Raw genomic sequence first — 16,833 nt, forward strand, 5'->3', positions numbered from 1 at the left:
CTTTGGATATTGTTCTTATTCCTAAGCTATGGACCTTCTAGGATTTCAGCGGAATGTTCAAACTGTTTACCAGGCCCCTCTCAGTTGGAGGGACTCTATCTTTCCAGGATCAGACAACTGTTGACATCTCTACTCAGCCCTTTCAGACTTCCAGCTGTTGCTTTCCACTGACTCGTTGGATTTTCACCTAGCACATGCGTAGTACAGGAGTCAGCTAGGATTTGAGTATGTATGAAAATTTTACCCCCTCCCAGCTATGGCTCCCTTCTTTATGGACTTTCCCTACCTAACATCTAGCCTTTTTGTTTTGGGGTTGGGTTTTTCATTTGTTTGTTTGTTTGTCTTTTTAGGGCCGCACTCGCAGCATATGGAGGTTCCCAGGCTAGAGGTCAAATAGGACCTATAGCTGCCAGCCTACGCCAGAGCCTCAGCAACGCCAGATCCGAGCTGCATCTGCAACCTACACCACAGCTCATGGCAACACTGGATCCTTAACCCACTGAGCAAGGCCAGGGATCAAGCCCATATCCTCATGGATACTATTACTGTTCACTAACCACAGAACCACGATAGGAACTCCAGCATCCAGTCTTTCTGAGTGCCATGAGTACTGATCCTGACTTCTGAGGCCTACAAGAGTGCCCCTCTGCCTGAGTGTATCCTCTGTGCCCATAGGCATTAGGAAGTACCTTGGATAAATGTGGGCCTCAACAAGTGTGTTTTCCTCCTTCCAAGGTATGCATATTCTCTTGTTTCTGCCTGCTTTTGGTTCTTCCCCAGTGCCTTCAAATGGCTGGTTTTTATATTTTGTCCAGAGTTTGTAATTGCTCCTGGCAAGAGGATTAGTCTGTTATAAACACTTTACCATAACTAGAAGCTAGAATCAGAATGGCAGTAAAATAGTGAGTGAGGGGTGGCCAGATCTTCATTTTTTAACCTTCTCCTTCCTTCTCTCTCTCTCTTCTCCCCTCCCTGTTCCACCACTCACCCTCACCTAGAAAGGCCCTGGACCTCAGTAAGAAGAAAGGGACAGGATGGGCTGTTGGCATCAAGAGATGGCTCAATATTTGGAGGAAAAAGGTGATTTCCTTCTGTGTGTAAGTCTCCTCTTATCAATGATATCCTAAAAACACTAGAGAAGTTCCAAATCTGGCAGTGGACAGTTTAAAAACTAAGATGCACAGACCCCACTCCACACCCACCAAATCAACAATGGGTGGAAGGGCCCACATGATTCTGATAGTTAGTTGGGATTGAGGACCATTGCCAGAACAGGCAGGCCTCAGATGCTTCCTGAATGAACCAATGAATGAGTGCATATGCACACCTGGCATGGGCAGGTGAGCTCCTTCCCAGAGGTTAAAGGTACCCTTCTTCCACAGGCTGGGTCTCTGGTATACTGGGTTGTAGTGGGCTTGTCCAAGTGCTGTGGAAAGTACTAGCCAGAGTGTGTTTTGACAGTGATATATGATGCCTTGCTTCATGGGAAATAGTTCAGGAACTGCCAGGAAGTCTGAAATCCATTGAGAATGTGTTAAACATGAGGTGTCCTGTTAGGTTTCTCAATCTCTCAACAGTCTTGAAATTTGTTTGTCCTTGTTCCAGTTTATATGCTCCTGAAAAAGGCCTTTTATTGTCCTGCATCTGTCACTTAAAGATATCCTTAACTCAGGAAACAAACCTCACTTATCTTCAGAAGTGTTTTACTTGGATCAAAAAGCGGCTGAATACAATGCTTTATGATGCCTGAAAAATAACACCCAGAGGTACGGTTCTAAAACGACTTTGAAATCCTCCCCTTTTAATAAAAATCTTCCTCCTTTGGGAGGATAATTTTTTGAGAGGTAATAATCTGGTTACTGGTATCAACCTGAGACCCTTTTCCTATTAACTGTTGTAAACAAAGCTCTTGCTTATAAAGATGAACATATATTAAATTTCAGGAACTTTAAATTTCCTGATAAGAAAAGGGACAATTTACAATGAATTGATAGCATCATTCTGCGACCATGTTGGAGTACTTGGGTTTAGGACAGGGAGACCGTCCACAAAAGGGCTAACTTGGGGATGAAAAGATGAAGTTTCCATTCTCCATGGGCTAAAGATGGTATAAGTTTTTCCCTAATAGATTTCTACAAGGTATGTTTTATATCTTCACTTTCACTGCACATTTATTGCCTCAACACTAATCAATGATGAGAAAGTGTGTGTGTTGTGATTTTTCTCTTCTAAAGCACAATTGATAAACCATCATTTCCTTTTTAGTTCATTCTCTTTTTTTCCTCACTGCATATTCACATCTAGATTTTTCTCTTTGGGAATGTAACTTCCTGTGAAGCAGTGATGATGATTTTAAAGGAAAAAAATGAATATTACACCCAACATAATGACATAGTCTTTTAATATATAAAAATGTTTGATACTTATAAATGATAATCATGCACAACAATTTGGAACACTGTAAAATCTTGGATTATATAAGCAGAGCTTGAATTGGTGCCTCTTCACCAACAGAACAATTAGGTAAAAGACAGTATCTCTTTAGAAACATTGTCAACGCATTTCCTTTTTTATGTTAGAGTTTTCTAAAGTTTTTGCTCAGCATTATTGATTTATTTGATTTAATCACACACATGGAAGGATTAAAATATGTTTGGAGCAACTAAGGAATTTGAAATGTGTACTTTACATTCAAATTGCATCGATCCTTTTCACATCTACATGGACATAAAGTTTCATGAAAGGGCCTCTAAGTTCCTTGCTTATGTGGGCTTCTTCCTTAATCTCCCCCCCCTTCTCCTTTCTCCTTTAGAATGCTAAATATCCTCCTCCTATGGAGACTAAATTAGACGCATCTTGAATTCATTTCTTAGAACATAAGAAATCTTTCTCTTCCCCCTAAACTGTCAGTACCATTTATATTTTAAATGAAAGGCAACCCTTTTCCTGAAGGAGGAACTCCAACTTTCTTTGGGGATTATCTAAACAATGTCACGTGTCTTCTTTTCTCTGCTCCATCTTCACATGAGAAAGCATAAATCATGGAACCCAACAAATAAACACAATTGACATGTTATTTCTCTTTCTATAGAGACATCAGTTCTTTAATCTCCTATTTCTTGTGAGCAGGCCTACTTTGGAGGACTGAAATCCTAATGTATACACAGTGGTATTCTGTGTGTAGGAAAGGAAACTCTAATGGAACTGTATGCTAGCGAAATTTAATGTAACATGACTACATGAATACCTCTTGCTGTTTTGCTTCTCTCATCCCGTTTGGCTATAAAAACCAGAAAGCATTCCTGCTGAAAGGAAAAGAACAGCTAGCTAAGAGGAAAATCTAACCGTGAAGGGCTGGCAGTGCTCAGTGCCAAGAACCTGAGACGTTCTTTAAAGCGTGATGTTTCATTGTTAAGGTTTTATAAGAAGTTAGCTTTAACCTATTAAGAAAAGAGTGATTTAGAAATAGGGGGAAAGGAACAATTTGCCTATATTCTTTCTTCTCTAGTATAAACAAGGTATGAGACTAATCTTTTCTTGGCATAACATGAAGCTCTGAACTAACAAAAGAGGTGCAATTAAAGCTCACCTGGCCTCAGAGGTCTTCTTTCCATAAAGGTTAAACTCTAATGATCAGCACTCAGTGGCCAAGATTGGCTCAGGATGCTGGCGGCAGGTTCAATTGATGCAGAGCAGTTCTCTCAAAATAAAAGTCATTAAATCAACTGGAGGAAGCCTAGGAGAGGATCAGTGGGGGGATCCTCCTTATGTGTTTATTTTAGGGGTGAGCCCCTTGGACAGGGGTCTGGTAGGGTGAATGTTTGGTTTGTGAACCTCTCAAGCAGTCCAGGGGTATCCTCTAGAGTCTGCTTCAGAAAGGCCGACCACGTGAGTCTTGTTCCCAAAGAAAATGAGTTTTGTGCTGTGATTTCATCTTGTTTCCTTCAGTCTGAGTGATTCCCAGCTTTCAACCAACAGAGCACAGATAGCAGAGCAAGGCATTCTGGGACTTAGGTTTGGCACTGATGGCATCCAGGAAGACCAAGTTGCTGCCTGTGGAATAACTGCATCTGCTGTAAGGAGCAGGTAAAATGAACTTTTCCCCGGTCCAGGGCTTGCTTATAGGTGTAAGTGTGCCTCCATTCTAAAGTGAGACACTGGAGGGCCTGCAAAGTAGGTGGTGATAACCTGACCCCAACACTCTCCTCACAGGTAGAAAAGGCCAGGTTTTAGAATTTCTAGGGAGAGACTGGTTGAGGGTGGTAGTGAGTTTGATGGAGCCCAGTACAAGAAGCTGCAAGAAGACCACTTGGAGAGCTTGTTGTGTCCTGGGAGTTGGAGGAACCAATGGGACTGTTGTCTTAGGAACATAAAGATGAGACACCATGGCTATCACCCTCATGTAGCAGGGGAGAGAGCATGAGGGCAATTGTGATGTATTGGGAACTAGCTCCACTTCCCACCAAGGAGGAAGGGGAAAGTGCAGGGATATGGGAGTAGTTTTTTTTATTGGACCAGAAGTCGGCAGTGTGGGAGAGAGCCCTGCTGGAGACACTGTACATCTGTCTTCCCAGAGGGGCAACCTAGAGGGATGACGTGACCCCCACCAGGGTTGGATCATGAAATTCCCTGGGGCTCAGGGAAGAAATAAAAACAACCAGCCAGAGGGAAATGCATCACACACCTGAAGAGAATTATAGTCTAATGTTCTTACTAGGATCCCTGAAGAACTCAGAAATGCACCACAGGGAAGGTGGTCAGCTTGAACCGTTCACCTAAGTCAGGGAGCATCACCTTAAAATAGCAATTCAGCCAGAGGAGCTCCACCCACGTGATATAGGTGTCAGTCAGGTGAGATCTTTCATGCCTCTTTCCACCTACCTTCCCCCACTCCACATCCTTTCAGAAGCCTAGTGATGGGGAGAGCAGAAGTGGGAGGAGCAGACAAAGAAATGGAGAGGAATTCTCCACCACAGCACTTCCTGCTGTGGAGCCCTCATGGGTTAGAGAGGAGGTTAGACTTTAAATATAGAATTCCCACAATAACACTGGGCATTTCAATATTTGTGATTTTTTTTGCCATTGTCAGTGATCAGAGGACTTTTTGTTGATGAGGAATGAGTGGATAGCTATGAGGCCTGCCTGTAACCCTCAGGGTTTTGCTTAACAGAATTGATAAAAACATATTCATTAATCATGCTATTATGCTATTGCTTATCATCTCAGAGTGAGTAGGTAAGCTGTGGGCCCACTCAAGGTGTCATCGTGGGATCTAAGAACAATGAACTTCAGACAGTGGACTTGAATGGGGCTTGAACTGGAACAGAGTTGTTTTCTGGTTGACCAGCCCATGAGTCATTTCTTCTCAATCAATGTGCCAGGCAGAATTGAGAAATTACTTTGTAAAAGAAGATGTTTCGCATCCTTCTTTCTCACCCTGACATAGATATTTTCTGCTCCTGAAGTGCATTTGGTTAAATAAACATAAGTGATTTCTGGAGTAGCTAAAAACATCACTAGAGAATTTCATGTCCATGACAATGAAGGGAAATATGGAACCTCCTAAGGGTTCCCACACTGTATGTTAAATGTTACTTTGTCCAGGTTGCAAACATATTTCATAGTGATCATCCTCCCAGTGAGTAGGAATCTGGAAATCAAAATTAATAGGAAAGTTCCCATTGTGGCTCAGTGGTAATGAACCTAACTAGTATCCATGAGGATGCAGGTTTGATCTCTGGTCCCACTCAGTAGGTTAAGGATGCCATGAGCTGTGGTATAGGTCGTAGACACAGCTCAAATCCCAGATTACTGTGGCTGTGGCGTAGGCTGACAACTACAGCTCCGGATTTAACCCCTAGCCTGGGAACTTCCATATGTCTCGGGTGTGGCCCTAAAAAAAGGACAATTTTTACGTACTAGAAGAAACATTATGTGTAGAGCTATTGATGGCAAGCCCATGGCCACTTTAATAAAGTCTCACTTGAAACATCCACCAGCACCTGATGAGATCACTTATAGTTTTTTTTAATGATGTGTTAAGTTCTAAAATATCCAGTTAGTAACCTGTTTCTGAAGGAGGGCTTTTAGAGCACGACAAGGTAATCTCTTCAGAATAGTGACACTCTGCTGGTGAGCGGACCCAGCTGAGGTCAGGTGGAACATCTGCTCTTGAAGAATATAAACTGGTGAGATAAATTGTAAATAAAGATAAGGCTGTTCATGTGGGAGGAGGAAAGAGACTGACAGAACTCTGCTAAACTCTTGAAAAGCATCATTTCCCAGTGCGGCCTAGGGAGTCTTTTGAAGGAAATGGTGATTAGTACAAAGACTGCAGGGTGTCTGAGAATTAATGTTTTATTTGTGTTTTTATTTGATTAATGCCTGCTCATCCACTTAGCTTCATGAGAGCAGGAACTCCTTGTCTTGCAGATTTAAAAAAAAAAATTTTATGGCCGCACCCACGGCATATGGAAGTTGCTGGCCCAGGGATTGAATCCGAGCTGCAGCTATGACCTGTGCAGCTGTGCAAGGCGGGATCCTTTAACCATGGAGCGGGGGCCAGGGAGCAAACCTGCACCTATGCAGCAACCTGACCCTCTGCAGGCAGAGTCTCAACCCACTATGCCTTGTCTCTTGGATTTATAATGCTTCTCAGGCCTATAATCATTTGGCCTCTTCTTTCTTTTTCTTTCATTTTCAAAGATATTTCCCTGGAAAGGATGTTGTCTACTGTCTCTCTCATCAACTCTCCCTACTTAGCCACACACACTCCCTACCTTGGCACGTCTCTGTCAGGGCATAGGAGGTGAGGGGTGGGGTTCCTACACTCAGACCTGCGACAGCATGGACAGAGTCAGGAGATACTGGCCCTTTGGAGCAAATCCAGAGGCTGTAACTGAGCTCCAGTGAATATCCCTTTTATTTTGGCTGGTCAGTTTTTCTGGTAAGAGCATACTTCCTTTTTTATGATTTTTATTGTTTCTATTATAGCTGGTTTACAGTGTTCTGTCAATTTTCTAGTGTACAAAAAGGTGACCCAGTTACACGTACATACATACATTCTTTTTTCTCACGTTATCATGCTCCATCCTAAGTGACTAGATATAGTTCCCAGTGCTATACAGCAGGATCTCACTGCTTATCCATTCTAAAGGCAATAGTTTGCATCTATTAACCCCAAATTTCTAGTCCAGCCCGCTCCCTCCCTGCCCTGCCTTGGCAACCACAAGTCTGTTCTCCATGTCCATGATTTTCTTTTCTGTGGAAAGGTTCATCTGGCTGTATATTAGATTCCAGATCTAAGTGATATCATATGGTATTTGTCTTTCACTTTCTGACTTACTTCACTCAGTATGAGAGTCTTTAGCTCCATCCATGTTGCTGCAAATGGCATTATTTTGTTCTTTTTTATGGCTGAGTAGTATTCCGTTGTGTATATGTATCACGTTTTGGTCAGAGCATACTTCCAATTGCAGAGAATTGACAGTCTTCTTACATTATACCAGGACCACTTGGCACAGTGAGAAAATAAAATGCAGAAAAGTGCCAGGGTTTATCCTTTATCCCGGGACCCCTCCTTGTCAGCACTGACAACTCTGCCAGGCTAATCTCCATTTCAAGAAGGGTAAACAGACTTGAGGTGGGGGGGTGTGAGAGAGAGAGAGAAAGAGAAGCAGGGTTTAGTCAAAAAGGAGAGCATCTTCACAAAGAAGAAACAGAGCAGCATGTACCCTTGACTCTATTCTTCATCCACTATTCATGGGTCCTCATCCTAAACTTCCTTCATCAGAGTTTGCTTTTTAGCATCTTTGTTTTTATAAACTATCCCTCCAACAAGTGACATTTAATTATTTTTAAAAAGTAAATGACTTCTGGTTTTATATTTTGGCTCTTGTTGTTGACCACAGAAGTAGGAATCCAGGGCTGTCCTTCCTCCTCAGAATATGTAACTAGGAGAGTGGCCTTTCTTCCTTCAGAGGGACTCATGGTGAAGAAATCTTTTAACAGTTGTCCATTTTAAAAGGCACCTTAAAGATTCAAGTAACTTGTATACACACACACACACACACACACACACACACACACACACACACACACATTAATTTTACTAATGGGAAGGCAGATTTAAAGCAAAAGCAGTGAGATCTTTTCATTCCTTCCAGAATGTGGTCCTAGGTGAATACATTAAGTGTAGAGCTTGGGATTTACCTAATGGTTTTCAGAAGCCAGTTCCATAGCTTTGATTAATGCTGCCTCATAATACCAATGATATGTACCCCAGTAAATCATTGGAACATTTTCCCTTGGTAATATATTAAAGCCACACATTACAGGCTACTGTGGCTCAGGTGATATATTGCTTGAGGAGAAAACACACCCAACTGCCTAAAGGCCCTGTTGTACACACTTGGGTAGAATTAAGCCTGGCTACTTGTTCACAGAATCTGTTTGCAGCATTGAGTGGGTTCAGAGAACTTTGGGGTTTTTTCCCCCTAACATTAAAAACATGTTGCTCACATTTGCATGGGTCCTTTGTTCCAAAGGACCCAAACTCTCTTTAAGTGCAAATGCATGTGAAAAATGTTGAACAAGTTGAAAGTACGGATTTTGGTGGGTTGGAATTCTAGCTCTTTCATTTGATGGTCTACAAGTTCTTGGGGAAATCATTTAGATGTTGTGTAAAATAGGGAGTGTGTGTGTGTACTCTCTACCTTTCAGGGTCACACTGAGGATGAGTTGAGGTCCTGAATATAAGTGGGTAGCTCAATGGTTGGCACCTAGTCGGCAAGTGGTAGCTAGTTTGGAATATTCTAGCAGGGACCTCCCCACCAACATTTCTATACTCTACTTGGACTCTTCCCACAGCAATTGCTTTATTTGGAGCTGCTTTGAATGACTAGGTTTATGTGGGTGTCAAGGTTAATGACCCAGGTAATGGCCTTCCATTTGGAAACTGAGTGGCAGAGTAGCAGGGCAGTGCTAAGTATCCTGTCCAGCAGGCTCTGTGGTCCCTTGGCCATCCTCCTCGCTAGGCAGTAATAACAGCTTAGCTACACCTAGAACACCCGGTACCACAGTGTAGACAGGAGCTCAGGTAGAGAAGAAGTCCTGACTATCCTAGCTCTTGTCCTGAGTTTTGGCTCTTGGCGGTGAAAGAGAAAAATGAAACTGGAAAGATAGTTTTTTTTTTTTTCCACAAAATTCATATGAAATAATTTGATTTCAAGCATCCCAGATAATCTCTTCTAAGCTTTGGTTCCAGGAGTTCCTGTTGTGGCTCAGTGGTTAACAAACCTGACTCGTATCCATGAGGATGCAGGTTCAATCCCTGGCTTTGCTCTGTAGATCAAGGATCCAGCATTGCCGTGAGCTGTGGCGTAGGCCAGCAGCTACAGTTCCAATTCGACCCCTAACCTGGGAACCTCCATATGCTGTGGGCAAAAAGACAAAATAAATAAATAAATATATAAATAAGTTAAAAACCCCCACAAACTTTCTTCCCAATTGAGCTGTACTAGTCTGATCTTGCCATCAGCAAAACCCTTTTAAAAAGTGCCCTGCTTGGGTTGTTATATTAATGTACCTGTGCGTCCTGGGAACAGCTTATGGGGAAAGTCATAGCTATTACACATGTAACATAATAATAACACAGATAAGGAATTTTTCTATAATTTCACCAGCCCAACACATCTCCTGTTTTCATTTTTCTAGAATCCTCTCCAAGCTTTACCCTATGCATACATAATTTTATGTACTTACATTATTGCATAGCTATAATCTTTAATTTAGATTATTAGATAAGTGATCTATGATATGTATATATGTGCTGTAAAAATTCAAAACTATATAAATTCTATGGCGCTAACAGTGACGGTCTTTATTACTTCAACTAGTTTTTTTTCATTATAATTTTGTTTTTTTCTTTAAAAAATAACATCATCTCCAAGTATTGTCTGCGACATCCTTTTATTTACTTAACATATCTTAGAATTATCCTAGACCAACTGTTGTAGCCTCCCTTTTTGCATTTAACATTTTTATAAACTTTTCTTCATGTTGCCAAGTACTTTTAGAATTATCACTCTGAACAATGAATGTGAGTAGAATCAAGACCCACGTGGCTTACTTATGGGACATGAAACACTATAGCCACAAAATGTGCTCATCCCAGGTAGCTTGCTTGTTTGACATTGAGTTGGTTGGCGAATCATAGAATGGTTCGGTGGAAAGACAGTGAGCCTGTACGCATTTTACAGATGAGGCAGCTGAAGCCCTTCCCCTCTTCTTCCTGCATGGAAGACAGGAAGTAGAGCTTCTTACAAATCTGAGGATCAGGATCATTTGCTAAGAAAGGGGCTGGGTCCCTGATAACTTCCTTGAGCAGCTCTGTCAGCTCTGGGTTACCTATATATGGACTTTGTTTTCCATGAGAGAAACATCCATCTACTTGGTATAGTCACTATAGCAGGGGTCTCCCTCACATGCAGCCGAACACATTCCTGACCTATACAGCTATGTTCACGCACTGACTTATCCACTTACCAAACATTGATTTCTGGTCATGTGCCCACAAGATACAGATTATACACCTAATAATGATAGCGTTTTTGGAACACTTACTATGGACAGTGCTTGGGCCATGGCCTTCACACTTAACTGCAAAAAACCGCATGCCATTTATTCTTTAGGGAATAGGGACCCTACAGATTTTTTTGAGAAGCCAAACAAATAACCCTGTGAAGTACAAATTCCCATTTTCAGATGGGATTTGGAGAGATCAAGTGACTTCAGTGCAATTAATTCTGTTTGACAAACATCCCCTGGGCCCTGGACTCTGGAGACTTTCTCAGAGGCTTGAGGCTACACAGCCAGATGAGACAAGGCCTGGCTGTAGTGAGCACTGCAAAGGAGGCAAGACTTTTCTGGAATTAAAGCAGTTGTAGAAGTTGTGCTTTCTCTGCCTGGCTTCAATTACTGACTTTCTGTCAGCAGAATATTCCAGATGGGTTGGTTTCTATAAAGTCCCTAGGGGGAATCCCAGGGTTTAGGTTCTAGGGGGAGGGAAAGGAGGAAATTGGCAGAAGAGATGGTTTGAAAGGACCATTTTTCAGTCTCCCCCAATCAGGTACCAAATAATGAACTGTCACAGAATACTTTCTATTTGTTAATTGTGCAGTTCTCCCAAGCACAGAGAAGAGAGTGAGAGAAAGGCAACCTTTGCCACGTGATTGGAGTCAGATTTGTTTACCAGATCAAAGCCTGTGGGTAATGGAAACTTCAGGGGAGGAGAGGGCAGGAGTGTGGAGCCTTGCCCACAGCGTCTGCTTAGCTGAATGCATCATTCTGTAGGCTCCGCTCCGGAGCTTGAACTGCACCACGTGGAAATGCCAACTCTCTTCAAACGCATCACAAGAGGGTTCTGGGCCACTTGGAACTGCCCAGGGGTGCTGGATGCTAAGAATGTTTATAGAGTGAAGCTCCTGGATTATGTTCCTCTTCTGTGCTGTAGGCATCTCTCATTTCTTAAGGGAAAAGTAACAAGTTCTCGGTTTTCCTAAAAGTTGTGTGTAGCTAATTTGGAAACTGTTAACATTTCCTGATGCTAAAAAGTTTTAAAATAAACCTAAATTCCTTTTTTCTGGTTCTGCAGTTTGGAAGTCCAAGAACAGGGTGCCAACATGGTGGGGAGAGCCTTCTCCCGGCAGCAGAGGGAAGGTCAGCTTTCTGAAGGACTCACTATATATCCCATGTCTTCTGGGGAGATATGGGACCCACACCATTATGGACTGTGTTTCTGTGTCCCCTCAAGATTCATATGTTGACCCCTAATCCCCAGGGGGGTTGTATTAGGAAATGCTGGGGTTTTGGGGCATTGATTAGGGTTTGATCAGAGTCAGGCCCTTGGGATGGGACCAGAGACCTTATAAAAAGAGGAGACCAGGAATCTCTGACTCAACCGTACCCTGTCATGGTTTTACTGGGAGTCTTTTTTTTTTTTTTTTTTGCTTTTGCTTTTTAGGGCTACATCTTCAGCATATGGAAGTTCCTATGCTAGGGGTCAAATTGGAGCTGTAGCCACTGGCCTACACCACAGCCACAGCAAAGCGGGATCCAAGCCATGTCTGTGACCTACACCACAGCTCATGGCAACACCAGATCCTTAACCCACTGAGCGAGGCTAGGGATCGAAACTGCATCGTCATGGATGCTAGTCAGATTCATTTCTGCCGAGCCTCAATGGGAACTCCAGGTGTCATTTATAATTCAAGACATTAATTATAAACATAGAAGAAAACGGAAGGAAGGATGCACCACAGATTGATAACCCCATGACCTCCAAGGAAGGAAGCCTGATGGGAAGATTTTACTTCAAATATATTGTTTAAATTTTGCTTTATATTGAGTCTGTACTAATGTGTTACCTCTATAATTAAAAACCTCTCTTTCTAAAAGAGAAAAGATTCTTTACATAAGACATTTTAAAAGTGGTTCTTGCATTTAGTTATTTCAAACTATGAGGATTCTCATTAATCCTCTAAAAGAACAACTCAGCATAATGCCAACTCTTGAAAAGTAATGTTTTTAAATGACAAGATAGTTTGGGATTAGAATTCCCTTATAAAGTGGAGGTTGTTTGCACTGGGAACGGACAGATAATACTTTGCAAACAGTGGTTGAATGATTTGTGATTGCTAAGTGCCTAGAGGATGAGCAGCCCCCAATGCCTGCCTGGTACTGTTAATATATCTTTCATCTTTCGCCTACTCCGCAAATGTTAACAGTTCACTCTCAAGAATGATATGAATAAATTCTTACTGCTGTTGTAACCTGAGGTGTAGGGAGAGGTCAAGGGGATTTTTCTTCACTATAATTTTTGTGGAATGGTCAGGGAGACAAGACTTTGGTTTAATCTCCAGCAGATGATCTTTATGTTTTATGTCCAGGGTCTCTGCCTGTGGGCCATGCTTGAGGCAGGGCATCTTTGGTGAGGCTAGGTGACCCTGTGCCCAGGGTCCTGCCTACTTGGGCCCAGCAGAGGTAATGTGTTTTTAAAAACTCTTTCCTTTTCAACTTGAGAATTTTACTTTCTATCAATTCTCTCTGTTTCCCCTGAAACCCTGAGAGAGGCACTGTGTCGACTGTGTTATTACTAGATAGAGTAACTTATGGCAAATTGTGGTGAATTGTATCTGCACTGGGAGGACTAAGCCCCTGAGGGGAAGACAGAGCCTTGCACTGACCTGAGGGAAGTGACTCGAATTTGGACAAGTCCCTGGAATGCACTGGGCACTATGCCTTTGGAGTTGTTAGAGGAGATGTTGGCTCCTGGCTACAGGAGGCTCCAGACTAGGGGGCAGGGGGATCCCACATGTACCTCATGTGGTCTCATTTCCCTTGCACTAGAACCCTGGGAAAGCAGAAGAGCCCAAGACAGCTGCTGCCCTGCTGGCAAGATTTCCCGTCTTATATCCTGAAACCAAGTGTGGTTGGCGATGGTCTTGTGAGTCAAGGTAGGTTTTGCAGATCTACTCTGCAGCCGTTTTCTGAGGTGCCTCTCAGGGAGTCATTAGGCATCCAGGCCTGGCCTCTTCTACTTCCTGTAAAATCTGCTGACCCTTCTTGGACTATTGGAAACCTTCTGAATCTCTCCTTGAAATTTCTTGGTGTTTCTATTTTCCTTTCTACTCTTAACAGTATTTCTTTGACAAGTAGGGTCCTTTAATAAGAATGAAAGAGCCATTGCTTTTGAGCATCTTTGCCTTCCACCCTGCAAAATTTGCTAAGACAAGGAAATATGAAAGGCTACCTATTAGGAAGGATGGACAGGGGACAGAAAAGAAAACTCTAATTAATATGTGAAAAAGTCATGCTGCCACACTTGTTAGTATTAGCATTCAACACTCTTTATATTATATAGAGCTTGGTTATTTGCAAAGGGTTTTCACAACCAGTCTGTCATTTCAGCCTGACAATAATAGAAGGGAAGCAAGCGGTGGCAAGCCCTGGGGAGGGAGAGGGAAACCTTGCTTTGTAACAGTTGCCCATTTCCATGGTGTAAATGTTCTCACCACAGCCAATTCCAAACTACCATTGACTTAAAAAGCCTGGATTACTGGATATTTAACAATCAGCTCGGGACAGTTGATGCAGTCTGGCTCCAGCACACCACTGGTGGCAGGAGATGTGTAATCATCCTAACTTAAAGGTGAGCAAAGCAAAGCTCAGAAATTTTATCCAAGGTCACAGAGCTAGTAAGAAGCAAAGCTGGGAACTTGAGTCTGATATTCTGAGCATTTTTCTTGCTGAATCAAGTCCTTCCTTCATGGTACTGGAATAGTAAAAGAACAAATCTATTTCACACCAATAAGAAATACCTAAAAAACCCTCAGATGTCTGCTTTCCTCCCTCTCCCTTGAAGGAAGAAATCCTCTCCATGTGCAGAATCCTTTCCCTCCCCACTCATATGGAGCCACATTCCATCAGTTAATTCCTCTGTCTTACATGTTAAAAAAAAAAAATTGGGGGTAGTTCCCATTGTGGCTCAGCAGTAACAAACCCGACTAGTATCCAGGAGGATGTGGGTTCAATCCCTGGCCTCGCTCAGTGGGTTAAGGATCCGGCATTGTTGTGAGCTGTGGTGTAGGTCACAGACGTAGCTCAGATCTGGTGTTGTTGTGGCTGTGGTATAGGCTGGGAGCTGCAGCTCCAATTTGACCCCTAGCCTAGGAACTTCCATGTGCCACACGTGCGACCCTAAAAAAAGACTAAAAAAATAAACAAATATTTTTCTCCATGCCCATGGAAAGTTCCTGGACCAGGGATTGAACCCATGCCAGAGCAGTGACAACACCGGATCCTAAAGCAATAGACTATCAGGGAACACCTCTGTCTTACATCTCTATCATCCCTCTTCCCGCCCTCTTTCACCCTCACCTATCACTTTTTTTGTTATTTCTCTAATACAAGACTAATTCCCTGTTTGACTTGCTCACCATCTACTTCTGATGACCATGCTTCTTGACAAAGTCAGACTTTTATTTCAGCACTTCCACTCCTGCTTTAGGTCACTGTCATTTGATTTGGTCATTTGTCACTCAAAGTCCCAAATCTCCCCTCTCCAAGGTTATCTGTGCCCTTCTTTATTTATTTCTGTTTTGTTTTTGTTTTTGATATCCTTCTTGAAATTCATTTCTCACTTGGTTTTCCTGCTCAGTTGGGCTCCACAGGTTCTCATCACATCTTTGTGAGTGATTCTCCTGTTAGAAAAGGGAGCCTCATGAGCATCTGGACAGAACCTGGGGCTAATGCCTGATTATTCAGTCCCTGACTCTCGCACCCTCTCTTCCACTTCACTCTGCTGTTTACATCACCCCTGTCACTTGGCAGAGCTACCTGGCTGCCTTTGGAACATTCATTTCAATTGATCTGCCCCATGACTCTGTGTAGATGCAGTACTCAATGGACATGTACCCAGATGTTATAGGAAAGGAAGTTACCAGGAATAGCCTCTGTTTCTAGGAAAAGTCCAAAACAGGTAGACCTGATGGGCCTGGCACCTTGGCCCACCTCTCCTGAGTCTCATGGTCCCTGACTTTACTGTTCCTATACATTTCTCTTGAATCTTTAGATTTCCACCATTTGGCCTGTTGGAAAGAACATACATAGACTTTGAGGTCAGAAGGCTCTGGGCTTGAATTCTGCTCTGTTACTTACTAGCATCATGGCTTTTGGTGTGCCCTGTAACCCTTCTAAGTCTGTGCTGTCCCCTGAAAAACCTGATACCCTATTTGCAAGGAGACTGTGGGACTGTGAGATAATGCATGAAAAGAGTCCAGCATGGCTGTCACTCAACTAATGACAGGTGTAGTCATTATCATTGGCCTTCTTCTTCTTTTTTTTTTTTTTTTGTATCCAAAATGTGTTTATTGGGATCATTTCCCATTCATCTTGATTCAGGGTGCTTTTAGTGCTGCTTCCATCTGAAGGAGCATCCTTCTGTAAGCCTTGCTTTTCCTCCTGTAGGCTGGCAGAGGACAGTAGAGCAGTCAACACACAAAACTACTGTTTGTGCATGGCTAAAGACGGTGGTGATTTTATAGCATTCTGGGCATTTCACATCCATGAAATAGGAATTGGGGCTCTGCACCAGGCGCTTCTTCTTGTGTTTCCTCTTCTCCTCTTCTGGAGAGGGATGAAGGAGATCCTTTGCGAGAGGCATGTTCTTGAAGGGACATCATCACCGCCGGAAAGGCTATCATTGGCCTTCTATCCTTCTACCCAGCTTTGTGTTTGGTGTCTCCCCACAAGACTGCAGTTTTCAATCCCAACCACTCACATTCCAGCCAGTTTGGATAACACCCCTCCTGGGACGATCCACAGTGCTCCGATCTGGAGCACCTGCCCCACAGATGGCATTCCTCTCCGGACCCTGGCCTTTGGCTCTTTGACCTCTACTTTACTGCCAAATTGAAAACATAGAGGAAAGAAGTATTTACTCTGTTTTAGCCCAGCTAGCTTTGCCAGTCTCCCAGGTCCTCCTTTGCCTGGCGTAGGACATAATAGGGCTACGTTTGGGTTTGGAATCTCTACATAATTTAAGGTAGACTGGAATGATTTCTTTTTAGGTGAGAGCTAATGTGTGTATAGGTCTATATTTGTCCAAGGTGGTTCACTATTTCCTTGATTGTTTGTCTTTTTGAGGTCTGTGAAAAGTGATCACTTCATGGTTTGGTAAGAAATACCTGTCTCTTTTGAGTTCCAAACCAGTGAGTTTTTGGAAGTCAGTTATGTTTAGCTCAAAGAGTATTTTTTGTGTGTATTTTTTGTTGT

The 16,833-nt window shown here is 42.7% G+C and overlaps 1 protein-coding gene across 1 annotated transcript; it reads right to left on the bottom strand.

The window, feature by feature from the left end:
* Positions 15,896 to 16,255, bottom strand: LOC110262272 (40S ribosomal protein S27-like). Its single transcript, XM_021102675.1, has one exon. It carries the CDS (start codon positions 16,220 to 16,222, stop codon positions 15,968 to 15,970), a length of 255 nt encoding a protein of 84 aa, XP_020958334.1. The 5' UTR covers positions 16,223 to 16,255; the 3' UTR covers positions 15,896 to 15,967.

Source organism: Sus scrofa, chromosome 1 (genome assembly GCF_000003025.6).
Source record: "Sus scrofa isolate TJ Tabasco breed Duroc chromosome 1, Sscrofa11.1, whole genome shotgun sequence".
In the NCBI taxonomy this organism is placed as follows: domain Eukaryota; kingdom Metazoa; phylum Chordata; class Mammalia; order Artiodactyla; family Suidae; genus Sus; species Sus scrofa.

Bases quoted from the DNA above. Each gene is read 5' to 3' on its own strand.
- LOC110262272 (XM_021102675.1), bottom strand. From the start codon at position 16,222: ATGCCTCTCGCAAAGGATCTCCTTCATCCCTCTCCAGAAGAGGAGAAG.